Below are 26,682 nucleotides of genomic sequence, written 5' to 3'. Positions count from 1 at the left end.
GAATTATGTGTAAGATATTCTATATGTATATCTTTTCAATTCTTTCTATTTTCTTGTAATGCTAATTTCTCTTGATCGGTTTAATCAGTGCCAAGTGCACAATACACGGATAAAAAAAAAAAAAGATACATTTTAACGACAATATGAAGAATAGAGAAAAGCTATGCTTTTTATGGAGAATGCAATTTAAATGCCTTCTGTGGCATAGATTTCACTAATGTAAACCGAACATTACAATATAAAATCTTCACTATTTTAACTGGTAAGTGAAATGAGGACACAAAAAAATCAATCAGGCTGCATTATTTTAATAAAAATATGACTGAATTATATATATTATATATGTACTGTATATCACAGGTTACATGAATCTTTATACACAATGACATTCTCTGCAGAGTAACAAACACACTGGTTGAGGTGAACTTCAATAAAAAATGAACTATCTACAACCCTCTAAAGTGCAATTTGGTTAACGGTTCTATGCAATTTATAGCGTTTAAGAATTTTCAATACATTTGCAACATTTAAAAGTACAAACCAGCATTTTCTGCAATCCTTTAGCTAAGAGGCCGATTCTGCTTTTGTCGCTTTCAAGTTTCTCTATGTTGATACAACGCATCACTGTTCTTTTTAACTCAAAAGCGGTCAAGTACCAAATGAGACCCATCATGCAGGTAAATGTATATTTTACATTCATCTTTGGCATGATGTTTCTAACCCCACCTACCTCCCCACACCGAGTAACATGCAGGTAAAGACGTGGGTGATGGTTGTTTCAGCACATTAGGTTAAATAATAATGAGATACATTCATTCAGGCCTTAAGGTTCCAAATCACATTTGAGTATGCTTTGAAAAATCTTTTCGGAAAAATGTATTTTATGCTGAGCTCCATAGCTTAAATAATGTTGTGTCAATAAAAATAATATGTAACATACATTTACTTTTCCTTGATCCAACAACAAGATCGCCTATGCATCTGGAAAGAGCTTGGGCATGGCAAAGTGACAGAAAGATGTTTCAGATATTTCCAATGCCACCTCAATCCAGAAAAAAAGTTTAAAAATTTAAGATGCTGATGTCCCATTTACCAGAAACGTTAGTTTAACGCCTAGTAGTACTACTAAAAACCAAACTGATAATGAAAGATATTCATATGATTCGATGTCATAATTCTAATTAAGATCATGGTGAAACTCTATTCTATGATAAACTAAACTTATTTCACAAGATGGTGTCTGAGCGCCAACATTTTGTTACTGAAGGGGAATAATGATTTGTAAAATTGAAAATGTATGCAGGAGTCTTGACATAGATGCTTAAACAACAGTAATGTGCCTGGACGGTGCAATTAGACACTGAGGATATCACACTTTCAGTCTGGTGGTAAACATTCAGCTAATGCTTGAACAATCTGCTTTCTTTAAAGTCCCCTTTTTAAAATTCTGAATTGAGCTGAGCAAGGCACTCCTGCCTGTTCCATTAACAGACACAGGGGGAAGCTTTGATGGCATGTCCAGGTTTGAAGGAAGAGCTGGAGCCGGCGGGGGAGGCGGAGGTGGAACCGGGACAGTTGGCACTCCTGTTGAGTTCAAAACAATGTCATTATGAATTTATCTTAACAAGGGTTTTTAAAGCAAAATAAAAAGAATATAAATAGTTTTTACAAACAAGATATATCATAGCTATCGATGAGAATAACGAATACTATCATGATAGTCTATATTTTTGTCTTGTGGGGACATAGTTCCATCTCTAAACACAAAGGCAGGGAGGTGATAGCAGAGCCCTGGTAGGACCCATTACCCTATGAGAATGAAGATTTCAGGAGCTGAAAAAGAGCACTTCAAGAATGTCTTCAATGTGCTAAGTTTATAATGTGTTATCTGTACTCATTTCCCAGGGACATTATTATTTATCAAGCAATGACTTGCCTGGGGTGCACTTACCGTTATGCCTTTCATGTAAGCATTCAATTGATTCCTAGGTCTTTATGTGTGCAACTAAACAATGCCACAATTTAGTTCACTCTTTATCTGGACAGACTCTAATCTGCTTGAGAATGAATTACAGATTTAGGTTCATCTTATGCATTGGGCTGGGCTCAAACTGTCATGTACTCTGAATAGCCCTTTATTGTTCTTTTCTGTATGCCCCAGCACTCTAAAACTGTACCCAGACCTACACAAAACCTATAAAACAAATGAATGAATAGGCCTCCCAATTCAAGACCCCCACAGGCTATTGCTTTGGCACTCTAGTGAAATACCAGAGGGTTTGGGTGTGCCTTCACAAATACATCGTTGGCTGCTTTGTTGCAGCAGCAGAAGTAAGTGTATACAAACTAGAAGGATAAGGAAAAGAAAAATATAGTCCTGCATATTTATTGTGTAAAAAAACACTTCTCCCATTCACTACACAATTATGGCAAGGAATTGATAAATGGTGAACAGAAAATAAAAATTGTGTCCTACATTTTCAAGGGCACTCACCATTGATATCTACTTTCAGTTGGATATTAACTATTCTTTCAACATGGATTTTTAATTTAAAAAAGTGTCTATGAATTTAAACAACGCAAGAACAAGAAAGTTTGTTTCAGAACCAACTGCACCATGGCATGCCATTGTGGCCAAACACCAAAGAGGACAACAATTATTACATCATAATTATCAGCCTTTGAATAATGTATATGTTACCCTCCTACGGGTTCTTGTCCCACAATTCTTTTTAGAATCTAGTAAACTAAGTTACTAAGTAAAATATTTCCACCTCACAAATGTATGTGAAGAACTGGAAGTCTTGCCTCGCAAATGCATAGGCCATTGTTTCACAAGGGCGCACCTTAAACCTGCACAATGTAGACCTTTTGCTGCCTTTCTCAGCAAATATACTTTTGATGTTAAGTATGCAAGGCTTTTAGGGGTGTGCAAATTTGTGAAGGTTTTTCTACATCTGCATGAATAGTGTGACACTTGGGACAATTTACCTCCTGAAAGATAAACTTACAGAGAAAAAAGATCTGCATACAGTTGCAGCACACAGAAAAACGGTAAAAGGTAGAAAAGTCAGTATACATTTTCCTCAGTGGCTGCTTTTGATTAGATTAAAAGCTATCAAACAATTTAGTGGAAATTAACTTGTAATACACAAAAAAGTACCAATACACAAATATAAACCTGAAAATTTTAAAAACTTCACAAAGTGCGATAATTATCATTTTTGCCAGCATAAAATGAACGCAAACCCATGTAAGCATTCACTTGATGTTCAGGAGGTAATTAACACCATTTCAAATGTTAGCTTTCTAAACCGTCTCGGTTTGCATGGGCTGCTTAATTTAAGAATGGGATTTCCAAATTTTTTATCTATAATACTTTTACCAAAAAATAAAAACGTCTGTGCAAACAAGAGCAAAGATCAAATATAAAGGACATATTGTTTTTTATTGAGTTTTTTTTATTTTTTATAAAAATACATTTTAATATCTATTTCAAGTGACTAAATGATATTGAAAAACATTTTCAACAACACTTTTGGAGAACATGAACAACACCCCGGAGTAACAATCTACGAAAAGTGCAATTGTGCAAATTCAAATAAGTGCGGCATCAAACAATCTATAAATTTGCTCTAAGCATTGGGGATGGTTAATAGGAATATTGCATTTTGCGCTAGCCCATATGAAATTTTAAAATATAATTGCAAAATATTAGCGTTTGATGCTTGAAATAGTGCTATAGGGGACACCGGAAATTCAACAACGTCAACACAATGAGCGGGTATGTATGTCATTATAGGGAAGACCACTACAGAGAATACCATTAAAGAAGATCTGTCACAACTCTGCCCCATAAAAAATTTTGCAATTAATATTGCTTTATCTGCCACAACAAATCCCTCCGTAAATAAAATGTTCCTTTAACTCACCCATAACGGTTCTAAACCATTACTCTCATCTTAGCATTTACCCATACTGTAACTTTTTCCCAGTCATCCCACTAACTGCCACTCTTTCACTTACCTTAATTGCAACCCTCACCGTAATCAAAATATGAACAAGAAACCTTAAACGAATTCTAAACAATTCCCTAGCCCTTATTATATCACCAACCCTAACCAAAAAACATAATCACCTCCTTGTCTACCCTCGACTACAGTTAAAATAACTAACTGGCCTCAAAGTTCAACACATGTTGCAATGACCTACCAGATCTTTCCTTGTCAATTCTTTCATTGTAGATGTTTAATTGTAAAGGTATTTGTGGCCATCATTGAATTTGTTGTCATAATACAATTCCAAATAGGACATTGAGGTCATGTCAAAGAAATACAACATGAAGGCCCACGTCCCATAAAGCAGTTTCCTGTACATGATACACCTTAGATTTAGCGCTAAAGATTACAGCCACCTTACCCAACTGCATTTTTTTACAAATCATACACAGTGTTGATGATACAGTCCGCTATTTTATTTCAAAACATTTTTAAGACAACAATGATCTGTAATTAATGCAAGTATCCAATTCAGTAAAGGGCTGTGAGTGTGAAAGTCTGACTTCAAAGAGGTTTTATTAGGAAAAATACAGAATGTCAAACGAATGGTTAAATACAATTATTGCAAAGTTGTGTACGGCAAGAAGTAGTAGAATCTAGGGGCAATTACATACATTTTGAAAAACAATTATAACAGCTTTGGGAACATCTAAGTGTATTCCTAAATAGATTTGGCTCAAGATGGTTGAAAAGTGTGACAATGGTTATCAGTCAACATAAAATTCCGGGGAGTATGGGTTAAATGTACAAGAAAAATATGTATGACAAAGCAAGAATGAAGCAAAAAAGAAAGGTAAACATTTTAGTTTTACTCAAACTGAGCAATCTACACATTCTAAGTGATGTAGACAATAGGGGTAGCTGGCATTTCTTTGTGAATATCAAGATCGTCTGTGACTACTTAGACATTTCATAAATCATCACACGTGCATAGATAGTGTGGCGATTTAAATATTTGTCAGTTAGCAAAAAGTTGTCATTAACATCCAAAGGGGTAAACATAGTGAATAAGCTCCCACTTAATGCTAATACCCAAGGGCTGGCCAAATGTGATGTGCTAATCATTACTATTCAAAATAAATTGCAATCTTTTTGTATTATCTAATATCAGGAATGTATGTACTTGTGGAATCTTGGTGCAACACAACTATAAATAGAAAATGACAAGGCCATATAAGCCTCTGTATGAAAATATTTGTAAAGACAAAATGGCACAATTTGAATCTCATTTGAAAAAAGTAAATTTCTGGAAGAGAAATGCTATTTAGTATGTAGTAAAGTGTGGGGGAAACAGACTTTCAGAAAAATACCACTATGGGGCGGACGTTCAAATTTGGTACTGCAACTGTGAAACATGAAACTAAAGATGGGACATATTAAGCAAGTGATTCAAAGGTGATCAGAGAAACAACAGTGATAGGCTAATAATGTGCAATACTGAAGCTGCGCAAAGATCAGCAAGACAATGTCTCAGTTTTGAACAGCAGGCGCAAAACATGCAATGGGAGGTGTGAATGGTAGAAATACAAGACAGCAAGCGACGTACATATAACAAGTACAGAACATTTCTAAATGGAGGTGGTCACACCAAACCGTAGACTGAGGGGTCCACGATGACATAAAAATTATGGAAATACGGTCACACAAGCCATGCTTGTTCAGCAAACATCTGTAAAAACATGGGGATGTACACTGCTCACAGGAAGAAGGAACTGCAGGGGAGCTACTGTGAGAGCTGGTTCAAGTCGAGCGTGACAGATTCAGAATAAGACAGGGACATAAGACTAACAAGACAAACTGATGCAAGTATCCCGTTTGGAAAGCTATTGGCTTTTACAATACTGCCCTTACACAGGAACAGCAAAGTAACCAGGTCCTGTTCAAGTAGTTGAATTGATTTTAAGGCTCTTTTTAAATAATAAACGGCTCTCCTATTTCGAAAAGTTATATCTCCCCCACCTTATAATGACGATCTAAACACTACAACAAATGTGAACTTAATAGTCATTTCATGGGTCCACAAAATGTCCAGATGAAATGAATTTCATCTCACTGATCAGACAAGGCTTAGTTTTGAGTCAACAAGGAAAAAGCCTAAAAAGGTGCTTGTCAACAACTTCAAACAACAATCATGGTTTTTAAGTGGTACCAGAATTCAGTTCCAAATGCGGAAGGTACAAGTTTTCTTCACCTCGGTAGGTAATAAACGTATTTTTAAACTCCTGACTTTCCATTGTAAATGTGGAAGCGTGGGTAGGCCAACAACCCTTGTTACATTTGGTCCAAATCAGGGAGACTGCTCAAAGCACGTCAATGTGGGTATGGGTTCATTTTAAGAACAGGAATCTTTGCAAACTAACCAGCCCTTTGCAGAAAGGGTTGACCAGAGAATGAGATAGAAGTTGAACCACGGTGATGAGGATGGTCTGTGTTTTTTTAAAGATGCTGTATTTCTTGAAAACCCAAATAGAACTGTTTTGATCTACAAGTGTCAACCTTACTCTCAATCACATTTGTAGTCTTGTTGTCTGGCATAATGACACAGAAACAGAGCATCTTTAAATATAGAAAATTCAACATTGAATTACTTTACCGAAGGGTCACGTTCAAAATGTTGCATGCTCTACATTGAAGACAGCGTTGAAAGAAAAAGAGGACACAAGTCATTATTCAGGTTTAAAAGCATTCAACTACACAAAATACTTTGACATTGTTAGCAAGGCTCTATTGCTGAAATGTCACATGACCTAATTTATTTAACATGCACATTTGCAGTTTTAGTGCAGAACTGCTAAAATCTAAATTACCAATTTACTCATTGGCAGGCACATATCTTACAAAAGAGGGCCCAGTGTATTTCAATACAATAGTTTGAAGGGGAGCTCCCTATATATCTAAACGAACAAGTTACAGCTAAACCACCATCTAAACCACCATCACTTATGGCCTTACCCAATCATCATCAGAGCGGAACCAAGTAGTAGATACTTATCACTGAAGTCAGCCGTAGAGACAGTCATCTGTGTGTTTGCTTAGCAACCACCCCACAGCCAGACTTAAGAATATTAGAAATGTATTTTCTAGATACCACCTAAAGCTGCCATCAGAAGGTGGGAGGGATGGCATCCTCAAGAGAACTTGTCCTGACACTGTTAAAACGTGTAGGGGTGTAACCATCCAGAACCAGGCAACCAATATACGGGAAAAAGGGGTCCATCAAGAGACTGCTTTGTAACTTATTCAAAAAAGAAAAAAAACTTTAACGATCCTGGCGCCGGGGTACTGCTCAAAAATCAACTTTCCATGCCAGAAGCGCAGATCCATAACAATAACGGACCACAGGTGTGGAAAAGTACTAAGTGTCCCTCATACCTGAACCGGTTCGCAGAGCAGGGAGGATCGATAAGGAATCTACGGCTAGATAGAGTCTACCAGATAAGACGTTACCAAAGGTAAGTAATGTTCATCTGAAAGGGACTTCTACCTGCAGATTTCTTACCTTTGAATAAATACCCAAGCAAAACCTCCCCAGAGGTGCGAAGTGCCTGTTACAATGGACCGGAAAGTGCAGGGATGCCCATGTCGCTGCCTGAGAGGAGAGGAGCCTCGTGCGATAACCCAGTGGTCTCAACCTTGGCTCTAGAAGAGTGAGCACGCAAGCCCTCGGGGGGGGGGGGCTGCTTCTTGGCCAATGAGTAACAGGTCCTAATACACAAGACAATCCATCGAGAGATGGTTTCTTTCTGTACAGCTTTCTCCCTTTGTGCTCCCACATAAGCCACGAAGAATTGATTGTCCACCTGGAACTCTTTTGTATGAGCATTGTAGAACAACAACGCTCTCTTTCGGTCAAGGTAGTGGAGTCTCTCCTCTTTTTTGGAGGAATGAGTAGGAGAAAAGAAAGTAGGCAGGGTGATGTTCTAGCATACGTAGAAAGGAGTGACAATCTTTGGTAGAAAATAGACATGTGTCTGAAGGACCAGCTTGTATGGGTACAAGATGGTATAAGGAGGGTCCGACAACTGCAAAAACGCTGAGATGGCACACAGTTAACACTTAACTGTGCCTAAAGCAGAGCCCTGCTGGGCCAAAGACAGTCCAAGTAAGAGAACACTTGTGATAAAGGTGCAGCTATTGGGTCAATATTGCGAGGTGCACCAGGATACAAAATGTATCAATGGCAGGTGTATGCCGACTTGATTGAGGGATGCCTGGCTTCCAGAATAACATAACAGGCTTTGGGAGGGAGGTTGAAGGCTGTCAACAGCCGTGGCTCAAACTCCATGCATGGAGGTGGAGTGTATGCAGGTTCGGGTGCTGGACCCTGCCCTGTTGCTGTGACAAAAGATACTCCCGAAAAGGCAGCCTGACTAGCGGACCGATGGCCATGCTCAACAGCTCGGCAAACCAGACTTTCCGTTCCCATTCCAGAGTCACAAGAATGACTTGAGCCGAGCCGTTGCTGATCTTTTTGAGACCTCTGGGCAGGAATGGTATAGGTAGAAAGGCGTACAGGAGGCTGTTGTTTTTGCACTCGAGACAAGCAGCGTCTCCAAGTGAGTCGCCTTGAAAACTCCAGCGTACATCACTGCTGACACTGCACGTTCTTGCCAGTGGAGAACAGATCTAACCAAGGCTCTCCCCACTGCTGAAAGAGACCTTGGACCACCAAGTGTTGAACCACCAGGGTAATGCCCCGACATTCCAGCCATGTCCAGAGGCGCAGGACCTCCTGACACGGTTGACGACCTGATCCCACCTTGTTTGTCGCAGTACCACGTGGCAGTGGTGTTGTCCGTGAACACCTGCACCAGCCTTTCCTTGATAGAAGGAAGAAAGGCTTTCACTGCCAATTGGATCACTTGAAGCTCCAGCACATTTATGTGAAGCTTGGACTTCGCCAGAGACCAGAGTCCTCTGATCTCCACCTCTCCCATATGGCATCCCCAGCCAGAAGTGACGTATCTGTCACTCCAGTCAAATCTGATTGGGAAAGGGAGAGGGGTCTGCCACTGACCCAATCGCGGTTCATCAGCCACCACTGCAAATCCTATGCTGTTCTGAGATCTGGACCACGTCAGAGAGATTTCCCTGATGCTGTGCCCACTGGGCCTTGAGGTCCCATTGCAGAGCCTGCATATGCCAGCAGACATGTGTCACTAGCACAATGCAGGCGGCATGGGGCCCAACAGCCTCAATCAGTCTCATCGAAATCCAGGATAGAGGCTGAAACATTGGTAGCCTTAATATCCTGGACTCGCCACTCAGGAGGATAAGCCCAAAACTAACAGCTCAGATGAAAGGGAGCTTCTGAGAGGAAGACTGGTGTGACTTTGGCATGTTGATAGTGAGCCCCAACGAGTGCAGAAGGTTCGCCATAGTTTGAAGGTGGGGACGACTGCCTGGGGCGAGCTAGCCTTCAAAAACCAGTCGTCAACCTAGGGGAAGACTTAAATCCCTGACCTCCGCAGCGACCACTTCCATCAATCACCTTGGTCAACACCCGGGGCGTTTGTAAGGCCGAAGGGGAGCACAGCGAACTGAAAGTGCTCATGGCCTACCGTTAACCGCAGATAGCATCGGTGGGCTGGCAGGATGGAGATGTGGAAGCAGGTGCCCTGCAAGTCAAATGCTTACCATCCAGTCTTCAGGATCCAGGGCAGACAAGACTTGGGCGAGTGTGTATTTTGAATGTTTCCTTCTTCAAGAAGAGGTTGAGAATGCACAGATCTAGGATATGACGGAGTCCTCCAGAAAGTAGTGGGAATAGCAACCACGACCTACGTCTGACACCGGCACATTTACTATGGCTCTCTTGACCAAGACACCAGCACATCTTAAAGGAGCAAGGGGAGATGGTCCTCCATCAGCCAGTCGTAAGTAGATGTAATGGAAGGAGGGGGTGTCTCAATGGAGAGGGAGTAGCCACTTTGGATAATCTGTAGTACCCAATGGTCTGATGTTACTGACTCATAAAAAGTAAAGGAGGCCCCCTTATCTGTCAAGTTTGGGACAGGGGAGTAACATAGAAAAGCAAGAGCGTCCCACAAATTAGCCACAAAGGTGGTAAAGAGTGTACTAGTGGTGCTAGGCTTCTTGTTTTTTAGCAATACCAATCACACAGATATAAAAAAAGAGAAAATTTTTATGCAACTCAATTCACTAGACATAGGCCAACCATTGTGGAGATTTATCAAACAACAAATTATACCAGTATAGCACATATGTTATTTATGTTCAGTCTAAACTAGAGAAAAAAAACAGGAAGATTGCTTTGGAAAAATATGTCATTTGTGTATTTATTCAAGAATACAAAATTTTCACAATAGTAACGAATAGTTAAAAAATACGTGCAGTATATTGTACATTTAATTAAAAACATATAAAATCACAATGATAAACAAAACCAATTTATACAATGTGGGTTAAAAAATATTCGCAAGAACAGGGGTCGACGCGGCGTTTCGGTTAAGGAGAAACAATTAACAACCTTCTTCAGGACCAAGTTCTGTATTTTATTACTGGTTTCCAGATATATCCTAGAGGACCAGGGGCCCGGTTATGCAATCCGGGAAATAACTGTACTGTGTGTTCTCAATGCTTTTGATGTAGCATGTGCAGTACTAGGGTCTTATGCTTGTATTGGGAAGGTTCACGCTCTGGTAGTAGGAGCCACCGATATTGATATTCAGTTTGGCCAGGTTTTAATAACTGGCAAATTGATAATACACGAGCTTTTCAATTGGCTTGTGTTGCGGTTAGGCGTTCATATAATGGCGGGGGTTCTCCTGCCACTAGAAGTTAGAATTCGGCCTCCCTGCTCCTACTCCGTCAGCGTCCCATGGATTCTGTAAGAGTTGAAAGTAGTCTGATGTTACTGACTGCCAGTGAGGGAGGTGATGGCGCATCCTGCCTACCACTGGGTGCCGATGATGGTCTGTGGGTGGAATAAAAATATTTGGAGGCAGCGGCTGCCAAGGGGGGATGGTGGACCCGCATCCTCAGCCACGAAAAGGCTGGGAAGCCTGTTGCCCGTGGTGGCTGGGAGGTTATGGGCGCAACAGATGAGCCCTTCCGTTGCAAAGAAAGGGACAGAAGTAGGATTGACGTGAATGAGGGGGTCACAGACAACCCCAAGTGCCTGGCCGTTTCTCTGCTGTCCTTGAAGTGTGCAAGCGATGTATCAGCCATGTCTCCAAATAGGTGACAGCATGTCCATGAGAGAAGCTAGGACATCCCTGAAAAACCAGTGTTCACAGCCATGTGTGGCGCCACAAGGCACCGACAATGAAATCAATCTGTCTAGTGAGTCAGTTGTGTCAAGTCCACATCTGATGGAGAACTTTCCTGCATCCATCCAGTCAGCAATCGCATGAGAGAGTATCGCCTGGAGCTCTGAGACCATAGGCAGCACTTGCACAACCAAATAACAAAGAGCATGTGAATAACTGCCCAATAGGCACGCTGTGTTTAAGTTACTGCAGTGCCAGACTGGTAGAAGAGTCATTCGCTATCGAAGGTGCCCATATCCAGTGGAGTGGCAGGGAACGCGCAAGGGTGAATCCAGGATGAGGAGGATTGAACCACCAAGCTCTCCGGAGTGGGTTCCTGAGTAAGGAAAACGGGATATACAAGAGTGAGGCGATGGCGGAGGGCAATCAACCTATTCAAAGGAGCCCCTGTGCAAGGCTTGAACCAGGCCCCAAGTAGGACGTCCCTAAAGGCTTCATTAAATGGGGGATCTGAGGGGGACACTACTGGTTGAAGCACCTTCGTCAAAACATAAGTTCTGACTACCACTGAGGGCAGGGTATTGTCCATGATCTCAGCCACCCTGTGCACCACCTTAGCAAAAGAGCCTCCCTCCTCCGTAGCAACAACAGGAGGGGGAAACTAGGCCAGTGTCAGGTGAGCTGTCTAACCCACTGGCCTCACCCAGTTCCTCCTACCAGTTGTCCTCCTCAACTAGTTTGTCTCCATAAGGGTCTATAGACCCCTCCCAAACGACTTCCTCCAGGCCTATCCATTAAATAAGTCATTGTCTCCGCTTCAGGAAGGATGGCCTGGGTCACGTCGGATGACACCCGTTGAGCTCTGTGTCGGAGTCAGGTTTGACGATGGGGATGTCGCCATCTAGGTGCATTGATGGGGTGTCAGCATTGGAGCAGGCACAGAGGAAGGTCTTGGGCTCACCGACGACTCTGCTCCGGATCCAGCAAGGAATCCTTGGGTCCGGAAGATGCCACCATCGAACCCACCGGCGTGGTTCCAGTAGGGGCCCTCTCGTGGGGCTCAATGGTCCGCCAGAGGGGCTGGGACACCCAAAAATGAGGCACATAGACTCATACAACAACTTTAACTGGGCGGGGGTCGCTCCGACTCATGAAAAATTGGGGATGTGCGGAGTGGATCCAATTTCAGACCCCACCAACTCACGGGCCTGAAGTGACGACGCTCCTTCGTCTCATTGGATGACTTCGGCAGATGAGAGAAAGTCGAAGAGCATTTGAACATCCTCAACTTCTTATGTCTGTGGGACTTACCTGACTTGCCCAAATACCTCCCACGTGAACGGGACCTCGAGCATCCTAGAGTCTACTGATGTTGGATGGCAAGTAGCTTGAAGAAGTGCTCCCTCAGTGCCTTCAGGTGCATCGCATGACAGTCCTCATACGCCTTGGAGTCATGTCCCGACTCCATGCACCACAGACACACCAAGTGATGGTCTGTCACTGACATTTGCTTATAACAGGCTTCACATGGTTTGAAACAACCCAGTTTCTTGGGTGACATCCTCACTCCAGGAGATGAAATCTCAAAAAAGTCGACAAAGTCGAAAATGTGGAGTCAAAATGTGAATGAGGGATAGCTCAATGCGGATGAGCACTATCTGCCTTGGAAAGGAAGGAACTAATGTCAGCGTGCTGAGGTGGCACCTGTGTAGGTACGGCACATGTCACTTCTGGCGTGGGTGATGCCGACACAGAACTGAACAACGGCACTTACTGGTGTGCTTGGGTACTCCTCAAAATTCTTCCGGATCCAGGCCGATGCCTGGGTATATTCAAAGGTAAGGAATCTGCGGCTAGAAGTCTTTATCAGATGCATTATTACAACTTTGTCAGCTATCAAATTAATTTCATCAATGCATATTTTTCAAAACAGAAATAGTCAGACAATGTTACTCAAAAGCTCACCACAAAACCCGCAGGTCACTGTGACATAATTCATACAAAATTATTTTACAAAAAGAAAAAGAAATCGAGCGTATAGTAAGCGTGTTGCTGTGCTTGGCTTTGTATACTTTCAATGCATGTCATTGATAATACTACATCCTCAAAACCAGGGTCAGCATTGATAATGGCAATATCGATGTACATTTTACTCTATTACAGATAGCCAACCGTTTCCCCAATGCAAACAAAACTCGCCTGCAAATAAATTTCAATTACTAATACAGGTTTTTTTTTAGATTCCTCTTATCTATTTGACAAGACAATTGACATCTGATACTCGGTACAATGATGTGTTTCAGCAAGGGGACTGTAAAATGCCTTCCTCTGGACCAAAGAAGTCCTCTAAAATGTGGATGGTATTAGACAACCAAATTCAGTCTCTTTTATTGCAATACACAGGAAAATGGACAGCATGTTTGAACCCCCAAAAACTTGTAAATCAGACTTTTCAGTGGGCATTGTTAGACAAACACACTAACTTGTATTTGCAGAGCAGACTGGAGGCAAATTATTAAACTGATTCAGTAACTTTACCGCTCTGTACCACTACTCATGCAGACCAAAACAGGATGGGGCTTTGGCATCTGGCTATATCAATCCGCAGAAGATCTGATCTAGCATCAAAAATTTAACTTTAATTGCAATAAAAATCATGTTTAATGCTATGCTTATCTTACCACATTGAAGCTTGGTTTGTTGGTACTGGGATTATGGGATACATGTCTGGCCTTAAGTATACACCCAGAAAGCCATTGTAAATTCTGACATCTGTTGTCAGGATACAAAATGATCAGTCATATTTACTGAGAATATACAAAGCCAAGCTAAGCAATACAAATACTACATGTGTGATCCATTCCGTTTTGTGTTGTAAATCGTCCTGGTTGTGAATTTTATCAAAGGGTCTTTATGAGCACCTTTGGGGTAGGACTGTGGGTCTGCTTTGTTCTGGAAAGCTGTCCAATCAAAGAACTGATTTGGACAGCTAACAAAGTTTTAAAAATGGTATTGGAAAACTATGCTTAGAGAGTGTGAGCCCACAGGCACTTGATAGCAAATTTACAAAACTGTGCACAATAAGTATCCCAGTAAGAAGCAGCAATAGCTGGAGTGGGATTAAATCACTTGGAGGACTGTTTAAATTCTGTTTTTCTTTTTTGGAATTAGCTGCAAGGTAGTCCCTTGGCCTAACTCTCTTTTTCATGTACCCGTAACATCAAAGACGTCATATGTCTTCCTGCATCTGAGCTGGCGCCTTCACGATTGGATCAGTTTGCCTGGGCAACGCATGAAGGCTGTGCTTGCTACTGACTTCTGGAGCAAGTATCTACTTCTTGAGACCTGAGAAACTTTAAATAACAGGTCTAAAGGCACTGTTGTGTGGGTGTAGAGCTTTTTACATGCATTTCACTTAGTTGTGTAAGAAAATATCTTGTTTAAGTTTGCTGCACAACAAAAAACATCTTGCACAGAGAGATCTTACCAACAATTCAACTGATCTCAGCCATTAGTTGTTTTTTTTGACAGAAAAACAATCTAGTTGTAACACAATTATTTTTACAACAGCCTGCATGTTGAAAGAGTCCTTTAACATTTGGCTTCCCCTTTCAAAAACAATGCATGTAAAACTAAATCTTCCAAATACATCAAATTTTCAATGCAGAAACCATATTATGTGGGCAGAAGAGAGCAGAAGCTGCTGAGCAACGAGTTACATACAGCAAGCTGAGAAGCAATGATGAGAAACAGTAGACATAAGCAGCTGTTTTAGAGCTGGAAAATTAGACTGAAGGAAAACTCTTCAGAGTAAATTATATTAAAAAGACATTAGCTCCCTCAAAAAACGTAGAGGCAATCCCAAACTGAAAGACACACTGGTGTAAGTAAGGGATCCTCAACTGAACAGTAAAGCATGGAATGCCTCAAAATGCATTTTGTAGGAAACTTAACATAAGAAGAAGCAAAAAGGAAAACTGCTGGGCCTTGCAGGTGAACTACGTGTTCTTTCCGGCACAGGATAAACCAGGAATATAAAATTTGAAATACCTGGTTGTTGCACCATAAATGCCAATATGACTGCTCTTGTTGCTTTTCTAAAAGCAAATAAAAAGAAGTCTTTAACAATCAATGCAAGAATGTTCAGTCAGTAGACTCCAATTAAGTAACCTTTACAGATGTTGGATCAATGACATCTAAAATAGAGAAGAATTTACAGATTTTTTCCCTAAACTCATGAAGGTGAGAAGCCACTGTTCCACACAAAGCTTTCCAATTTTCTGCAACCAAACCCGATTAGGACTGATTTAGAGTCTGACTTTAAGAATCTTGGTGGTTTTGAGAACACTGCCTTACTACATGAACTCCTTGACACTCCAGGAATCATGACCATCTCTGTACAGCCTTTTAAGAGAGCAAAACAAATGAAATAATTCTAAGCTTCAAGTAGCAACAGAAGTAGTGCTATTAAAATCGGAGTGCTGAGATCCAACTTCTAGTTCCAGATGCCAGCTAGGCTGAAAGGAGAAAATCTATTAGAGCCCCCAAGAATTTACACAGTCTTGAGGAGTATGTATGTATATGATACTGCTACAGCATAAACTTAGCCAAAAGGCAGAGACGTGCTGTACATGATCAAAGACAAGCATAAAGTCAGAGGGTTATAAAAATGGAAGCTGGGTTGCAGATGGTTACTGCAGTGTGAGATCGTGTTCTTTAAGGATGCAAGTCTTAAAATCTTTCCTAAATTGGGGCAGTCTTGATGATAGGGGGGCGTGTCAGATCCTGGAAAATGTCTGCTGCCTTGTTTTTTTTCTTTTTTCACTTCTTAGTCTGTAGTCTTATGGTGTTGTGGTTACTGGTTTGCCGAGAACCACTGAGGATTGTGAGCTACTCTGCAAGTTAAGCAGGGATGCTGGTCGTGATGGGCTTGTAAATGATGCAGCTGGTTTTGAAGACGGTGCAGCCGGAAAATGGAGCCAATGAAGTTCTATTAGGAAGGGATGATGTACATATTTCTTCAGGCATTGAATGAGACATGCTGCGGAGTGCAGGATACCCTTAAGGGGTGCGAGTATGGAGCCTGGGAGGCCCTCCATTGTGGGGGCATTACCCTAATCCTTATGGGAGAGTACAAGAACTTGAACAGTAGTTCTGGAGGTTATTTCTGGAAGAAACAGTCTGACACTATTTAGAACAGTCAGCTGGTACCAGGCAGTCTTTTATTTTATTGGCAAAGTGATCCTTGAGGGTGAGGCTGGTGTTCAAGGTGTAACCAAGCGACTTGCATTTGGTGAAAGTTGTCATTCAAAGCCATCAAGTTTGATGACACTAAGCCAGGTTTTCTGTCCTGGTTGAGTTGAGCTTCAATATTGCACAGATGTCATCCTTCGCCACAGTTTTATGCACAAAAAAGTGTTTGTAGTGGTGGCCTTGAACTACTCAATTTTCCCCAGGGCCTGCTTTAGAAGCAGAATCTCCTCTTTTGTGAAGCCTTTGATATAACTGAACCAAGTGTATACTGTAATGCATGAAAATGCAGAGCAGCGCCAAGCATAATCCAAACGAAACAGGGATTAAAATAGATCATTGTGAGACCATGTGGAACACAGGAAACGTGGTTTAGTTTGATTTTCGATAGATGTGGCCAGGAGATTTGGAAAGAGTTTCCCAATCACCTTAAAGTATCACAGACCGATTTTAGGAGTTTGGTCTCTCAGATTTATAAAACGCTGAAATTAGACAGGAAGTGGACACTTCTGAAAGTCAAACAGAAGTGGGAAAATTATATGTAAGAACCACTCTCTGATAGTGAATGGAAGCTAACATGTGCATCTGAAGACGATATGTAGCAATGGGAGGTTTGAATGATAATAAGTTAACTTTTTAAGTTGTAAACATTTAACACCGCAGAAAATTAAAAAGATATACCCTGACCTCTACTTGCCCAAATGTAAGGAAAATAATGATGCTTCCTTTTTGTGTGTCATAATGTATGGAACATGGGCCTGTGGGGCATTATTGTTACTGGAAAAATGTTATGGTTAAATCAGGCCAGGATACAAAAATAGTACTAGAGGTCTTTGTTAAGCCTTGTTTATTATGCCTTTTCCCTAAATCCAAAGAAGGTACAATACAACAAAGGTTTGAAAAACAAAAAATGGTAACAAGTTAGTAGAGGTAAAATGCCACCAGACCCGAAGGATGCCATCTCCCAAACTGTTTGTCCCTTGAAGGGAACTGCAGCAATGGAGGTTTCCTTTGAACTTGCAGAGATAATCGCTGGACTCCTCTCTAAATAGGACAAACTACCATTCACCAGGGTGGCGGACAATAAGTTCTCAGCCACCCTGACAGGCTTAGTCTGGCCTCCCCCTGGGTCTAAATCAGGCCTAGAATTCAGTGCCCTTACATTGCAATGAGTATGCAGAATAACATACCACGCTTTTGCTAGATTTCACATACAACCCTTCAGTTATGCCTGTATTGAGACCCAATCTAGTTAGATTCAAGCAGCAAACAAGCAAAAAAAAAATCTACACTTGTGTATTTGCACCTACATGCAAGAATAGATTTACTACTTTTTCGGTAATTAACAGCATTACGAATGGAAATCTAATTCTGCCACAGGCAGATTTTAAAGCAGGTTCCTGGGAAGTCGTTCCGGATGCAATGTCCACTGTACGAAGTTCTCTACAGTAGAGGACTCTGCACATGTGGAGTTATACAATTTGTGCAAATGTAAATTTTTTTACTTCACAGGAAAATATTTTTCCCCATGAAGGCACTTTTTTCTGTACACCACCTCCATATCTGGAAGAGTTTCATTCCCCTTCCCACTTTGGGAAGGGTATTTACGCAGTACTGTGAAGGAGTAAAAATTCTATCCTTTACAGCCACCAAAGGGGAATGAGAAGAGTTTGTGAATGCCCACAAACATAGTTTTTTTGTGAGCATTCATAATCTTGAAAGGCAAAGCATTACTTGAAACAACCATATTGACCCCCTTGAGTTGGATTTACGAATGCAGAGATCTTCACACTTGGAAAATTAGTTTACAACTACCAGCAACCCCTTTATGAATTCCGGGCATGCATAAAGTAATGCAAGTGTGGTAGGAAACCTATTTAAGCTAAGCTTAGGGTAACAGAAAAGTCTATGACATAATTTAGCACCAGCTGTACAGGTGATATATTTTATCATGCTTCTGACAATTCTTCACAACAGACAGAGAGCAGTCTAGAAAAAAACATTCTTGTCACCGAAGTAGATTCATTTATTAATCATAAAGATATACTATGGAGCATGAACCATTGCACGCACGCCTCTTCAGAAAAGTATGTATCACACATTAATCCCTCCTGGGGGGGCAGTATGGTTCTGTGAGATGTGTCTAGCTTGGATTTGGAGATATCAGTACAAAGCTTACTGTTCAATAGGAAACCAAAGCTCCGAACACTAGTCCCAAGCCTACAGAGTGAAATGCAGAAACTGCAGAGAGTATTGCAAAGGAAAGGATGTGAGCAGCAGTTTGCTGGGCTCAGCAGAGCGGTCAAGTAACAACAGACGGTTACCTCATGTTGTTGGAGAGGAAAATGTCAATGCCAGGGTAAGACCAGCACCCAAGGAAAGAACAAGCTAAACCAACAACATATTAAGCGCCAGCCATGCATTGTAGCGTAGCGTTAAACAAGCCTGCTTACTTATGGACCAATAATGCCCATTCAAGTTTGATTATCAGGGAACCACAGATAAAAATATGTACGCAGATTTGGAAGTAAATCTCCAGTTAATTATTATGCATTTTTATTAATCATACACTATCAATATTGTATTTACGACAGTCGTGGTTGCATTATTTGTGCTGCAGATAACCCCAGATTATTTCTTCCACCTGTAGGGACCAGTTAGTTTGATGTTAAACAGAAGGTGGTGATGTAGTGAACTGAGGCCTCACAGAAGTGTGGTTGGCAGGACAGGATGGCATATTGAAAGAGCACATCTTATTACTGGGAGATGCTCAGCGGGTAGAGGAGAGGAGAAAAAATGGGTGGATTTGTTTGTAGGGGAGCAAGAAATGCATTGTCACGTGGGATGATAAAATGGGTTAGGTGCTAATTTCTTACATCTTAATTCGTCACTATTAACTGGATCGGGCAGTTGTCATGGGCAGTGCAGAGTAACTGTGAATAAATGATAGGAGGTAGCATAAGGGCTACACTATAGACATTTTCACAGGGCTGTAAAATAAATTGGGAAAAAACTACTAAGTGCTGTGTGATGGAAAGCAGTTCCATCGTTAAATCAAACAACCCAGTTTTAACAAAATACCCATTACATACCTGCTGTTGAGGGCGGAGTTGGAGATGAAGGTGATGTCAGAGGGGAACTTGCCCCAGAGCCTGCTAAAAAGAAAGGCCACAGGTCAGTAAGTAAATGAACATTTCAATGCCACATGTATTACAAAGACGAAGGACTAACTGTCCCACTCCTAATGGCTAACTGGAAGCAAGACAGAAAGCATGAGCTCATGGCTGCAGGAAAGTCAATGATGCCCCTCCTGATAGTATGGCCTTACAAAGGGGGAAAATATAATTAAATCAAACTGAACTCTGTATACAAAAGCCCCTGAAAGAACAATCCTCAGATAAAACAACGAATCATAATATGTATGAATGAAATTGTGCAGAATCTTTCGAGTTTAAGAAGCCTTCAAGATTTTTCCTCTATCAATTTTCACATTCATCACGGAGACGAAAATAGAGAACACAGAGCACACACACCCAACACAGCTCATGTAGGCACAAAGTGCATCAACAATCTCTAACAACTGAATCATGCACAATCAACAGATTTAAGAAATGCATAACGAATTGGCCAATCCCACCACTCACATCTCTTCAACACCAAATAATATATCCTCAACTCAATAATACATTGCTGTAGAAAATCTGCCTTTTCTGCATGGTAAACCCAGATTTCCCAAATGTTTCTGGACCCTATTTCTACTGGACTTGGAGCTCTGTGCCTGTAAGGTACCCGTGCTCTCCGTTTAAAGACGATTATTTGGGCTATGTCTAATTGATACATTTAACGTGTCTATAAGTCTCTAATATCTGGTGTAGGAAATACATCCAGGGCATGGAAGTTAAATGGCACTCAGAGTCCAGGTTTAAAGTGAGTGAAGTCTTGGTCATCTTCAAACTGCCCTGACACATTGCATTATTGGTTTGTTTGCAGTAAGGCAAACAGGACAACCGAAAAAGTAGGTAGGCCAGAACCTGGAAACATTTACCCCATTGGCTAGGGAGTGCCCAGGATTCATCCCCTCTCTATAGCTAGTGCCAACCATAAATAAGGCTCCCTCCTCAGAGCAATTTCAGTGACCTGCGGAAGGTCATACAAGGATGGTACCTGTTGTATGTGAATAGCCATGAAGGATTGGAAAAGCTCCCTCTAGTACCTAGGACAAAGAAGTGGACTCCAAGCGTCAGTTGCCTGACCTGTGTGGCTACAGATATACAACAAGTTGCAAGAGGCCTTTTCTTTGAGGTGCCTAGATGACCGGCAGCAAGTGAACTTGGACTGGATCGTGCTGATGGCCTGTAACGGACACGATGAGAGTTTCTAAGTACATTCCCCTGAAGTCCTGGGGGACTTGAGCACTGTGCTCCTGTGACTGTTTGGGCACCAGAAGAAAAAAAGTTTGAATCTTTTGAATACTTTTCCTTGAGAGCGTCAGAGGGTCTTGTTCTGCGCAATACAAATTATTTTCAATTCAATTCAATTGCTGGAAAAATTATCCAACCAGCATTTCCACAGTGTTGCACTGAATTTCAGCTTTGACTCAAGCAAAGATCCCTGCACTTTTGAAAAAGTGCCAAAGTCCCACTCTGCATTGGGACTTAAAAGATCATCAGCAAGAAATCTCCAGGGCTTCACAGCACCAGTGGGACCAATCTGCTTCAGATATTTGGCCTTCAGCTTGAGGGCAGTGGCTACAGCTTCAGCACTGTCCCACGCAGAGAGGATATGTCTTCTCAAAAAGTGAAAATGTCCCATCCTGCGATGGAACTTAGAAGAAAGTTCAACATTTTTCTTCAAGCAAGTGAAAACAAATCTCTTTCTGAAGTGGGAATTAGAAACTATTTGGAACTTACTGACTTGCAGACTTTCACCAGGACAAATTCACTTGATGAATCACACCAGCGCTCCATCGCTGTCAACATCAAATCGTGCCAGTCTGTGGAACAACTGACTATTATTAGCACTTTGCGCTTTTAGCTCCATTTTCACCTAAAACTTTAAAAACTCATTGGCATTTTGACGCTTTTCGGTCATTTTGTTTATTAAATTTTACTACATTTTTCTAATTCTGTTTGAGACTTTCATTGCTTGGTGTTTTGTCTTTATTACTTTTTTAATACTGCATACATACTTTACATATTGCCTTAAGTTAAGCCTTTCTGCTTTGTGCCATAGCTACCAGATGGTTGAGCTCAAATTAATTTAGCGAGTTTGTGGATTCACCCTCACAAGGAGTGTTATAAGTCCTTGAGGTGAGCAGTCATCCATGACCCAATAATCCCTTTCTCACACTTGCCATTTAACCATCTAATATCATTACACATGGCACTTTTATCTGACTCGCCTAACCTCACCCTACACGTGTCACTAAAGAGTCTTATGGAAAAAAGACAGCTCCAGTAAAAATCCAACACAGAATGTCTCAGACTCTAGGCATTTTTGATGAGTCTGATTTGAAACACTGCTGCACTAAGATACCTATATGCTTTACAGTTTGAAGTGTATTAAGGAGCTTCCAATTCCTTTTTCATGAAGGTAACCAGTCTTTCAAATTTTTTTTACAACTGTGCTCTTACCATCTGCAAGGGAGGAAGTGAGGTAGATTTTACTGTTTGTAGTGGTTTCATTTTAATTTTTATAATTAATATTCCGGAGAGTTAATAGCAATCTCATGGAGTTGATATTTCTCCTGGTTATTCCCCTTACGAAGAGTTGCTGAGCCAGACTTGGAATAATTCTTCTTTGTTGTTGGTGGTGGATAGCAGGAATTTTGCTTTGGTGGAGTTAAGCTTCAGGTAGGTGAAGTGGATGAGGTGCACGCAGTGTTTGAGAGACTGTGTATGCGTCAGAAACAGGTAAGACTGAAAAATGTAGTTGTGTGTCATCTGTTTACTGGTGAATAGCATTCATCACTGAGAAGCCTTCCAAGGGGCTCTACGTACAGGTTGAATATGATCTGAGAATTGATACAACGATGCGGTGACCTTCTGGGAACTGATAGTGCCCATGTGAACAAACTAGTGTTGGTTAAACAGGTAGGGGAAGAACCCGTGAAGGACACTGTCAGTGAATCCCATCTGAGACTTGAAGGTGTAGAGGAGCGTGGGATGGTCAATGGTGTCAAACATGGATTAGAGGTCCAGTAGTATAGGAGGAAGGTGCCATCTTTATCACTGTTCGGAAGGAATATTATCTACGATTCATATTACAGTTGTTACTTGCTGCAGCATGAGCTGAAGCTGGATTGCTGGTCGTGCAGGAGATGGTCAGCACTGATGGGATATTGCAGTTGTAAGTAGATCGCTATTTCAATTATCTTGCCAATGATAAGTAAGTGTGCGATGGACTGATAATTGGCAAAGTCATCAGTGAGAACTGTGGGCTTCTTCAGGAGTAGGAAGATCTGGTCTATATTGAAGGCTTCAGGAAGAGACCTCGAGTGTGAGGGAGGTGCTAACAATGGTGGGTAAGTGGCCGAGAACTTCTCTGAAGAGGACTTTAACCCCTTCCATGCTCATGACGAGCTCAGCTGGTCATGCAGTACACTGGTCGTGTGCTTATGACGAGCTGACCTTGTCATGAACAATGGGAAATACACATCTTCAGCACATGATGAAAATCTCCATAGCATTGAAGGTGTTAATGAAGATTGTACCAGCTGACCTAAATGGAGTAACTGGGGCAAGTGAGTATACCAGTGAAACTTAGCAGGAGTAGACAGGGGTGTAAGCAAGGCCAGTTACTTTTGCTATTGCACTTCACTGATTTGCAATTCCATTTGACGAGGTGGCCAAGCCCCTGCGATGAACAGGTAGCAAGGTACACTGTGCATTTTGGACTAAGAATGAAAGCTCAGTGGGCCGAAAATGGATTTTCATTCTCTGCCCCATCATATGAAAAATGCCACGACAATAAACTCCCAGCTCAGTGACATGGGGCTATAGCATTTAATGATTTCTAAACTCGATCTAATCTAAAGAGCTCTCTGCAGAATAAAAAACTAGATTAAAAACATACAAAAGAAAAGCTAAAGTGCAGATTGTCACCAAAATATAGTCTATAAAATCAAAACACAGAAAATACTTTTTACTCCAATAAACTGCTTACTGATGTTAAGTACAGAAGACATGCACTGGCAAAGCCAATAGGTCTTGTGTCTGAGAGACATATAGGTCTGTACAGCACTGTGGTTGTACAGTATATGTTTAAAGTTTTATTCTAAATTGCTATGAAACAGCCATTATTCTTTTGTTATTTATTAATGCGTGAGGGATGAGCTTTGTATTAAAATGTGAAATGGACGGGAAGTAGCAACATGAACAATGGCTGTCTAAAAAATAAGTATTATGATATGGTGAACACTGCACTTTTTATGGGGGTTGGCAGCGCTTAATGGAGAGAATGGGATGGGCAGAATTAGGTAATAGGTTAGAGTGATAGTAAATATGCATCATGTGTAGTGGAAAGGACCGTTTAATTTTAATTTATGAAATAATTTAATTTAAATTGATGGAAATGGTGCAAATTAATTAATGTGCATATGTAAAAAAGATGAATGAAATCTCCCCTTAACATTGCAAGGGAAGAGAAGTGTGAAGTACATTTTCTTATTTGAAAGGAAACGGAATGGGACAGAGTATGTGTATAACAGGAAAGCAGTTCCCCGAATGTGATAATGTGTGCTTGAGCTAAGAATAAATGCTATTTGTTTTTAAAAGCACAGCAAAAAGGGTGTCCTTGTAGCTCGTTTTTTTTTGGCAAAGTAAAGTTGAAAATAAAACTCAGGTTGTGGGTGAGGTGCAGTCACCAATATTGTTTAAAGCGGTCTAACTTGACATATGAAAGGCAGCATTGCTTGAGGTGGAATAAATTTACAGCTGAATGTGAATGTTGCCCTCTATGTCGCTTTTTTGGACATCCATAAGCTGAAATACGTGAAAGGTAACTTCTTCCTGTGTACCTTGCACACATCCTGTGTTTTTATATTCACAACCAGGGCTGGACTGGCCGTAGCGGGCACCAGGCATTTCTGTGAATGGCCGCCAGGGCAGGGGCCTGTTTTGGGCCCCTGGGGGGCCGTTTTTACAGCATAGCCTTCAATATCGGCCCGTAAGAAAATCGTCCGAAACCGGCCCTGGCAAACAGCACAGACGCATCCCCAACCCCTGGGGAGCCAGCCGAGCACTTTGCCAGGGCTGGTTTTGGTTCCCAGTCAGGCCCTGGTCACAACTATTGTTCAAAGCTGTCTAACAAAAGAATTGAAAGGCAACAGTCGCAAATATTGTTTAAAGCGGTCTAACTTAATAATTGAAAGGTAACATTTGCAGAGGTGGAATAAAGGTAAATTTAAAGCTGAATGTAAATGTTGCCTTCTTGGTCGCTTTTTGGACACCAATAGGCTAAAATAAGTGACGGGTAACATACCTTGGAAACGTCTTGTGTTTTTGCAGTTTCAACTATCATTTAAAGTGGTCTAAAAAAAGAATTGAAAGGCAGCATTGTTTGGGGGGAATAAAACTTATGTTGTGGTTGAGGTGCAGTCGCAAATATGGTTTAAAGCTGTCTAACCTAACAAATGAAAGGCAAGCATTGTCCAAGGTGGAATAAAGGTAACATTAAAGTGAAATGTAAATGTTGACTTCTTTGTCACTTTTTGGACACCCATAAGCTAAAATAGTGAAGGGTAATATTTTCCCACGTACATTGCAGACATCCTGTGTTTTTGCAGTCACCACTATTGTTTTGAGCTGTCTAACAATAGAATTGAAAGGCAGCATTGTTCGATGGGAATACAACTGATGTTGTGGTTGAGCTGCAGTTGCAAATATTGTTGAAAGCTGTTGAAACAGAACAAATGAAACGCAGCACTGCCTGCGGTGGAATAAAGGTAAATAAACAAGCACTCAAATGCAAGGTCCGTTTTGTTTGAAATGGGGGTGGGGTCGCACACTACTCACACACCGGCGGTGTCGCCCCTAAGGACTCTGGTCAATGTAGTAAAGTGTTCGCGATGCATCATCTTTCGATCTTCTGCTATCTTCGCTGTCTTCTCCATCCCTGGACACGTGTTTCGGGGTATTACCCCTCATCAGCAGGGATAGGCCGTGTACTGGGGTTGCCGATGGCTGCCAATATCTGCCAGGTATAGTACCACTCAGGCGCGTAGGTGCGGGATCCCAGGCTCGTCAGCCCGCTGCTCAAGGGAGCTTTAAAGTTACAAATGGGGGTGGGGCCGTTTTGTTTGAGATAAGTGCTTCCATGCTGCTTTGACTTGCAATATTAAGGGGGGGGGGGGGGGGGTATTCTGTTTTTTACATGTCCACATTAACTAATTTGCACCACAATCACAAGAAGTTAAGGCGCTGCTCGGATTTGAATGTGGTTCCCCAGCTTCAAAGACCACGGCTCAGCACATAACCAAACACATAGTAATGCAGGTCTCATCAGCTGCAAATAAGTGGCCTTTGAACCTGGGGAACCTGTAAAGTCCTGTTAAAAAGATGAATTAAATTTCCCACATAATTCTGCAAGTGCAGAGAGCATTGGAAGCACATTTTCTTATCTCAAAGGAAACGAATTACGACACAGTGTTTGTATAACAGGCAAGCAGTTCACTGCATGAAATAACGTGTGCTTGAGCTAAGACTAAACAAACATTTGTGTGTGTTTAAACACAGTAAGGATATTGCAGAGTGCAGTTGCAAATGGTGGTGAAAACAAAATAATAAAAATCAGACACAGGCATTGCAGACAACAGAGCCCGCTATAAAGGAGGCACTCTGTAGAGTGGCTTAACCCCTTCGCGGCGGCGGCTATTCCGCCGCAGCGCTAAGGGGGAGGCGGGGCCGCGCGGCGGTCCCGTGCTCGTGACGGAACCGCTCCGTCACGGCCCTAAGGTGAGCTGTGCTTGTGACGGAACGGTTCCGTCACGGACCCGCCCGCCCATTAGAACGTCAGCGCAGGCGCGGAATTCGCGCCGCCCAGGCGCGGCGAGCGAGCCGTGACGGAACCGTTCTGTCACCAGCACAGCCCACCCGAGGCTCGTGACGGAACGGTTCTGTCACGAGCATGGGAGGGGTTAATAA

At 41.6% G+C, this 26,682-nt stretch overlaps 1 protein-coding gene across 5 annotated transcripts in view; it reads right to left on the bottom strand.

Annotated features, from left to right (window-relative positions):
- Positions 1 to 292: 292 nt before the first annotated feature.
- Positions 293 to 26,682, bottom strand: part of PXK (PX domain containing serine/threonine kinase like) — a 282,257-nt gene continuing 255,867 nt past the window's right edge. Inside the window, exons 17-19 of one of the 5 annotated variants that reach the window (XM_078661499.1) lie at positions 19,633 to 19,695; positions 6,652 to 6,681; positions 293 to 1,584 (exon numbers count right to left, since the gene is read on the bottom strand). In XM_078661499.1, coding sequence (XP_078517625.1) covers positions 6,665 to 6,681; positions 19,633 to 19,695 — 80 coding nt within the window. In that variant the 3' untranslated portion in view covers positions 293 to 1,584; positions 6,652 to 6,664. Of the gene's footprint in view, positions 1,585 to 6,651; positions 6,682 to 14,441; positions 17,641 to 17,702; positions 19,696 to 26,682 lie in introns of those variants that run through there. The other 4 variants (XM_078661500.1, XM_078661497.1, XM_078661498.1 and 1 more) reach the window with 4 other exon arrangements.

This window comes from Lissotriton helveticus, chromosome 9 (assembly GCF_964261635.1).
Source record: "Lissotriton helveticus chromosome 9, aLisHel1.1, whole genome shotgun sequence".
NCBI lineage: Eukaryota > Metazoa > Chordata > Amphibia > Caudata > Salamandridae > Lissotriton > Lissotriton helveticus.
The sequence above is the reverse complement of the archived record's forward strand: the minus strand, read 5'-3'. Positions and strand labels throughout refer to the sequence as shown.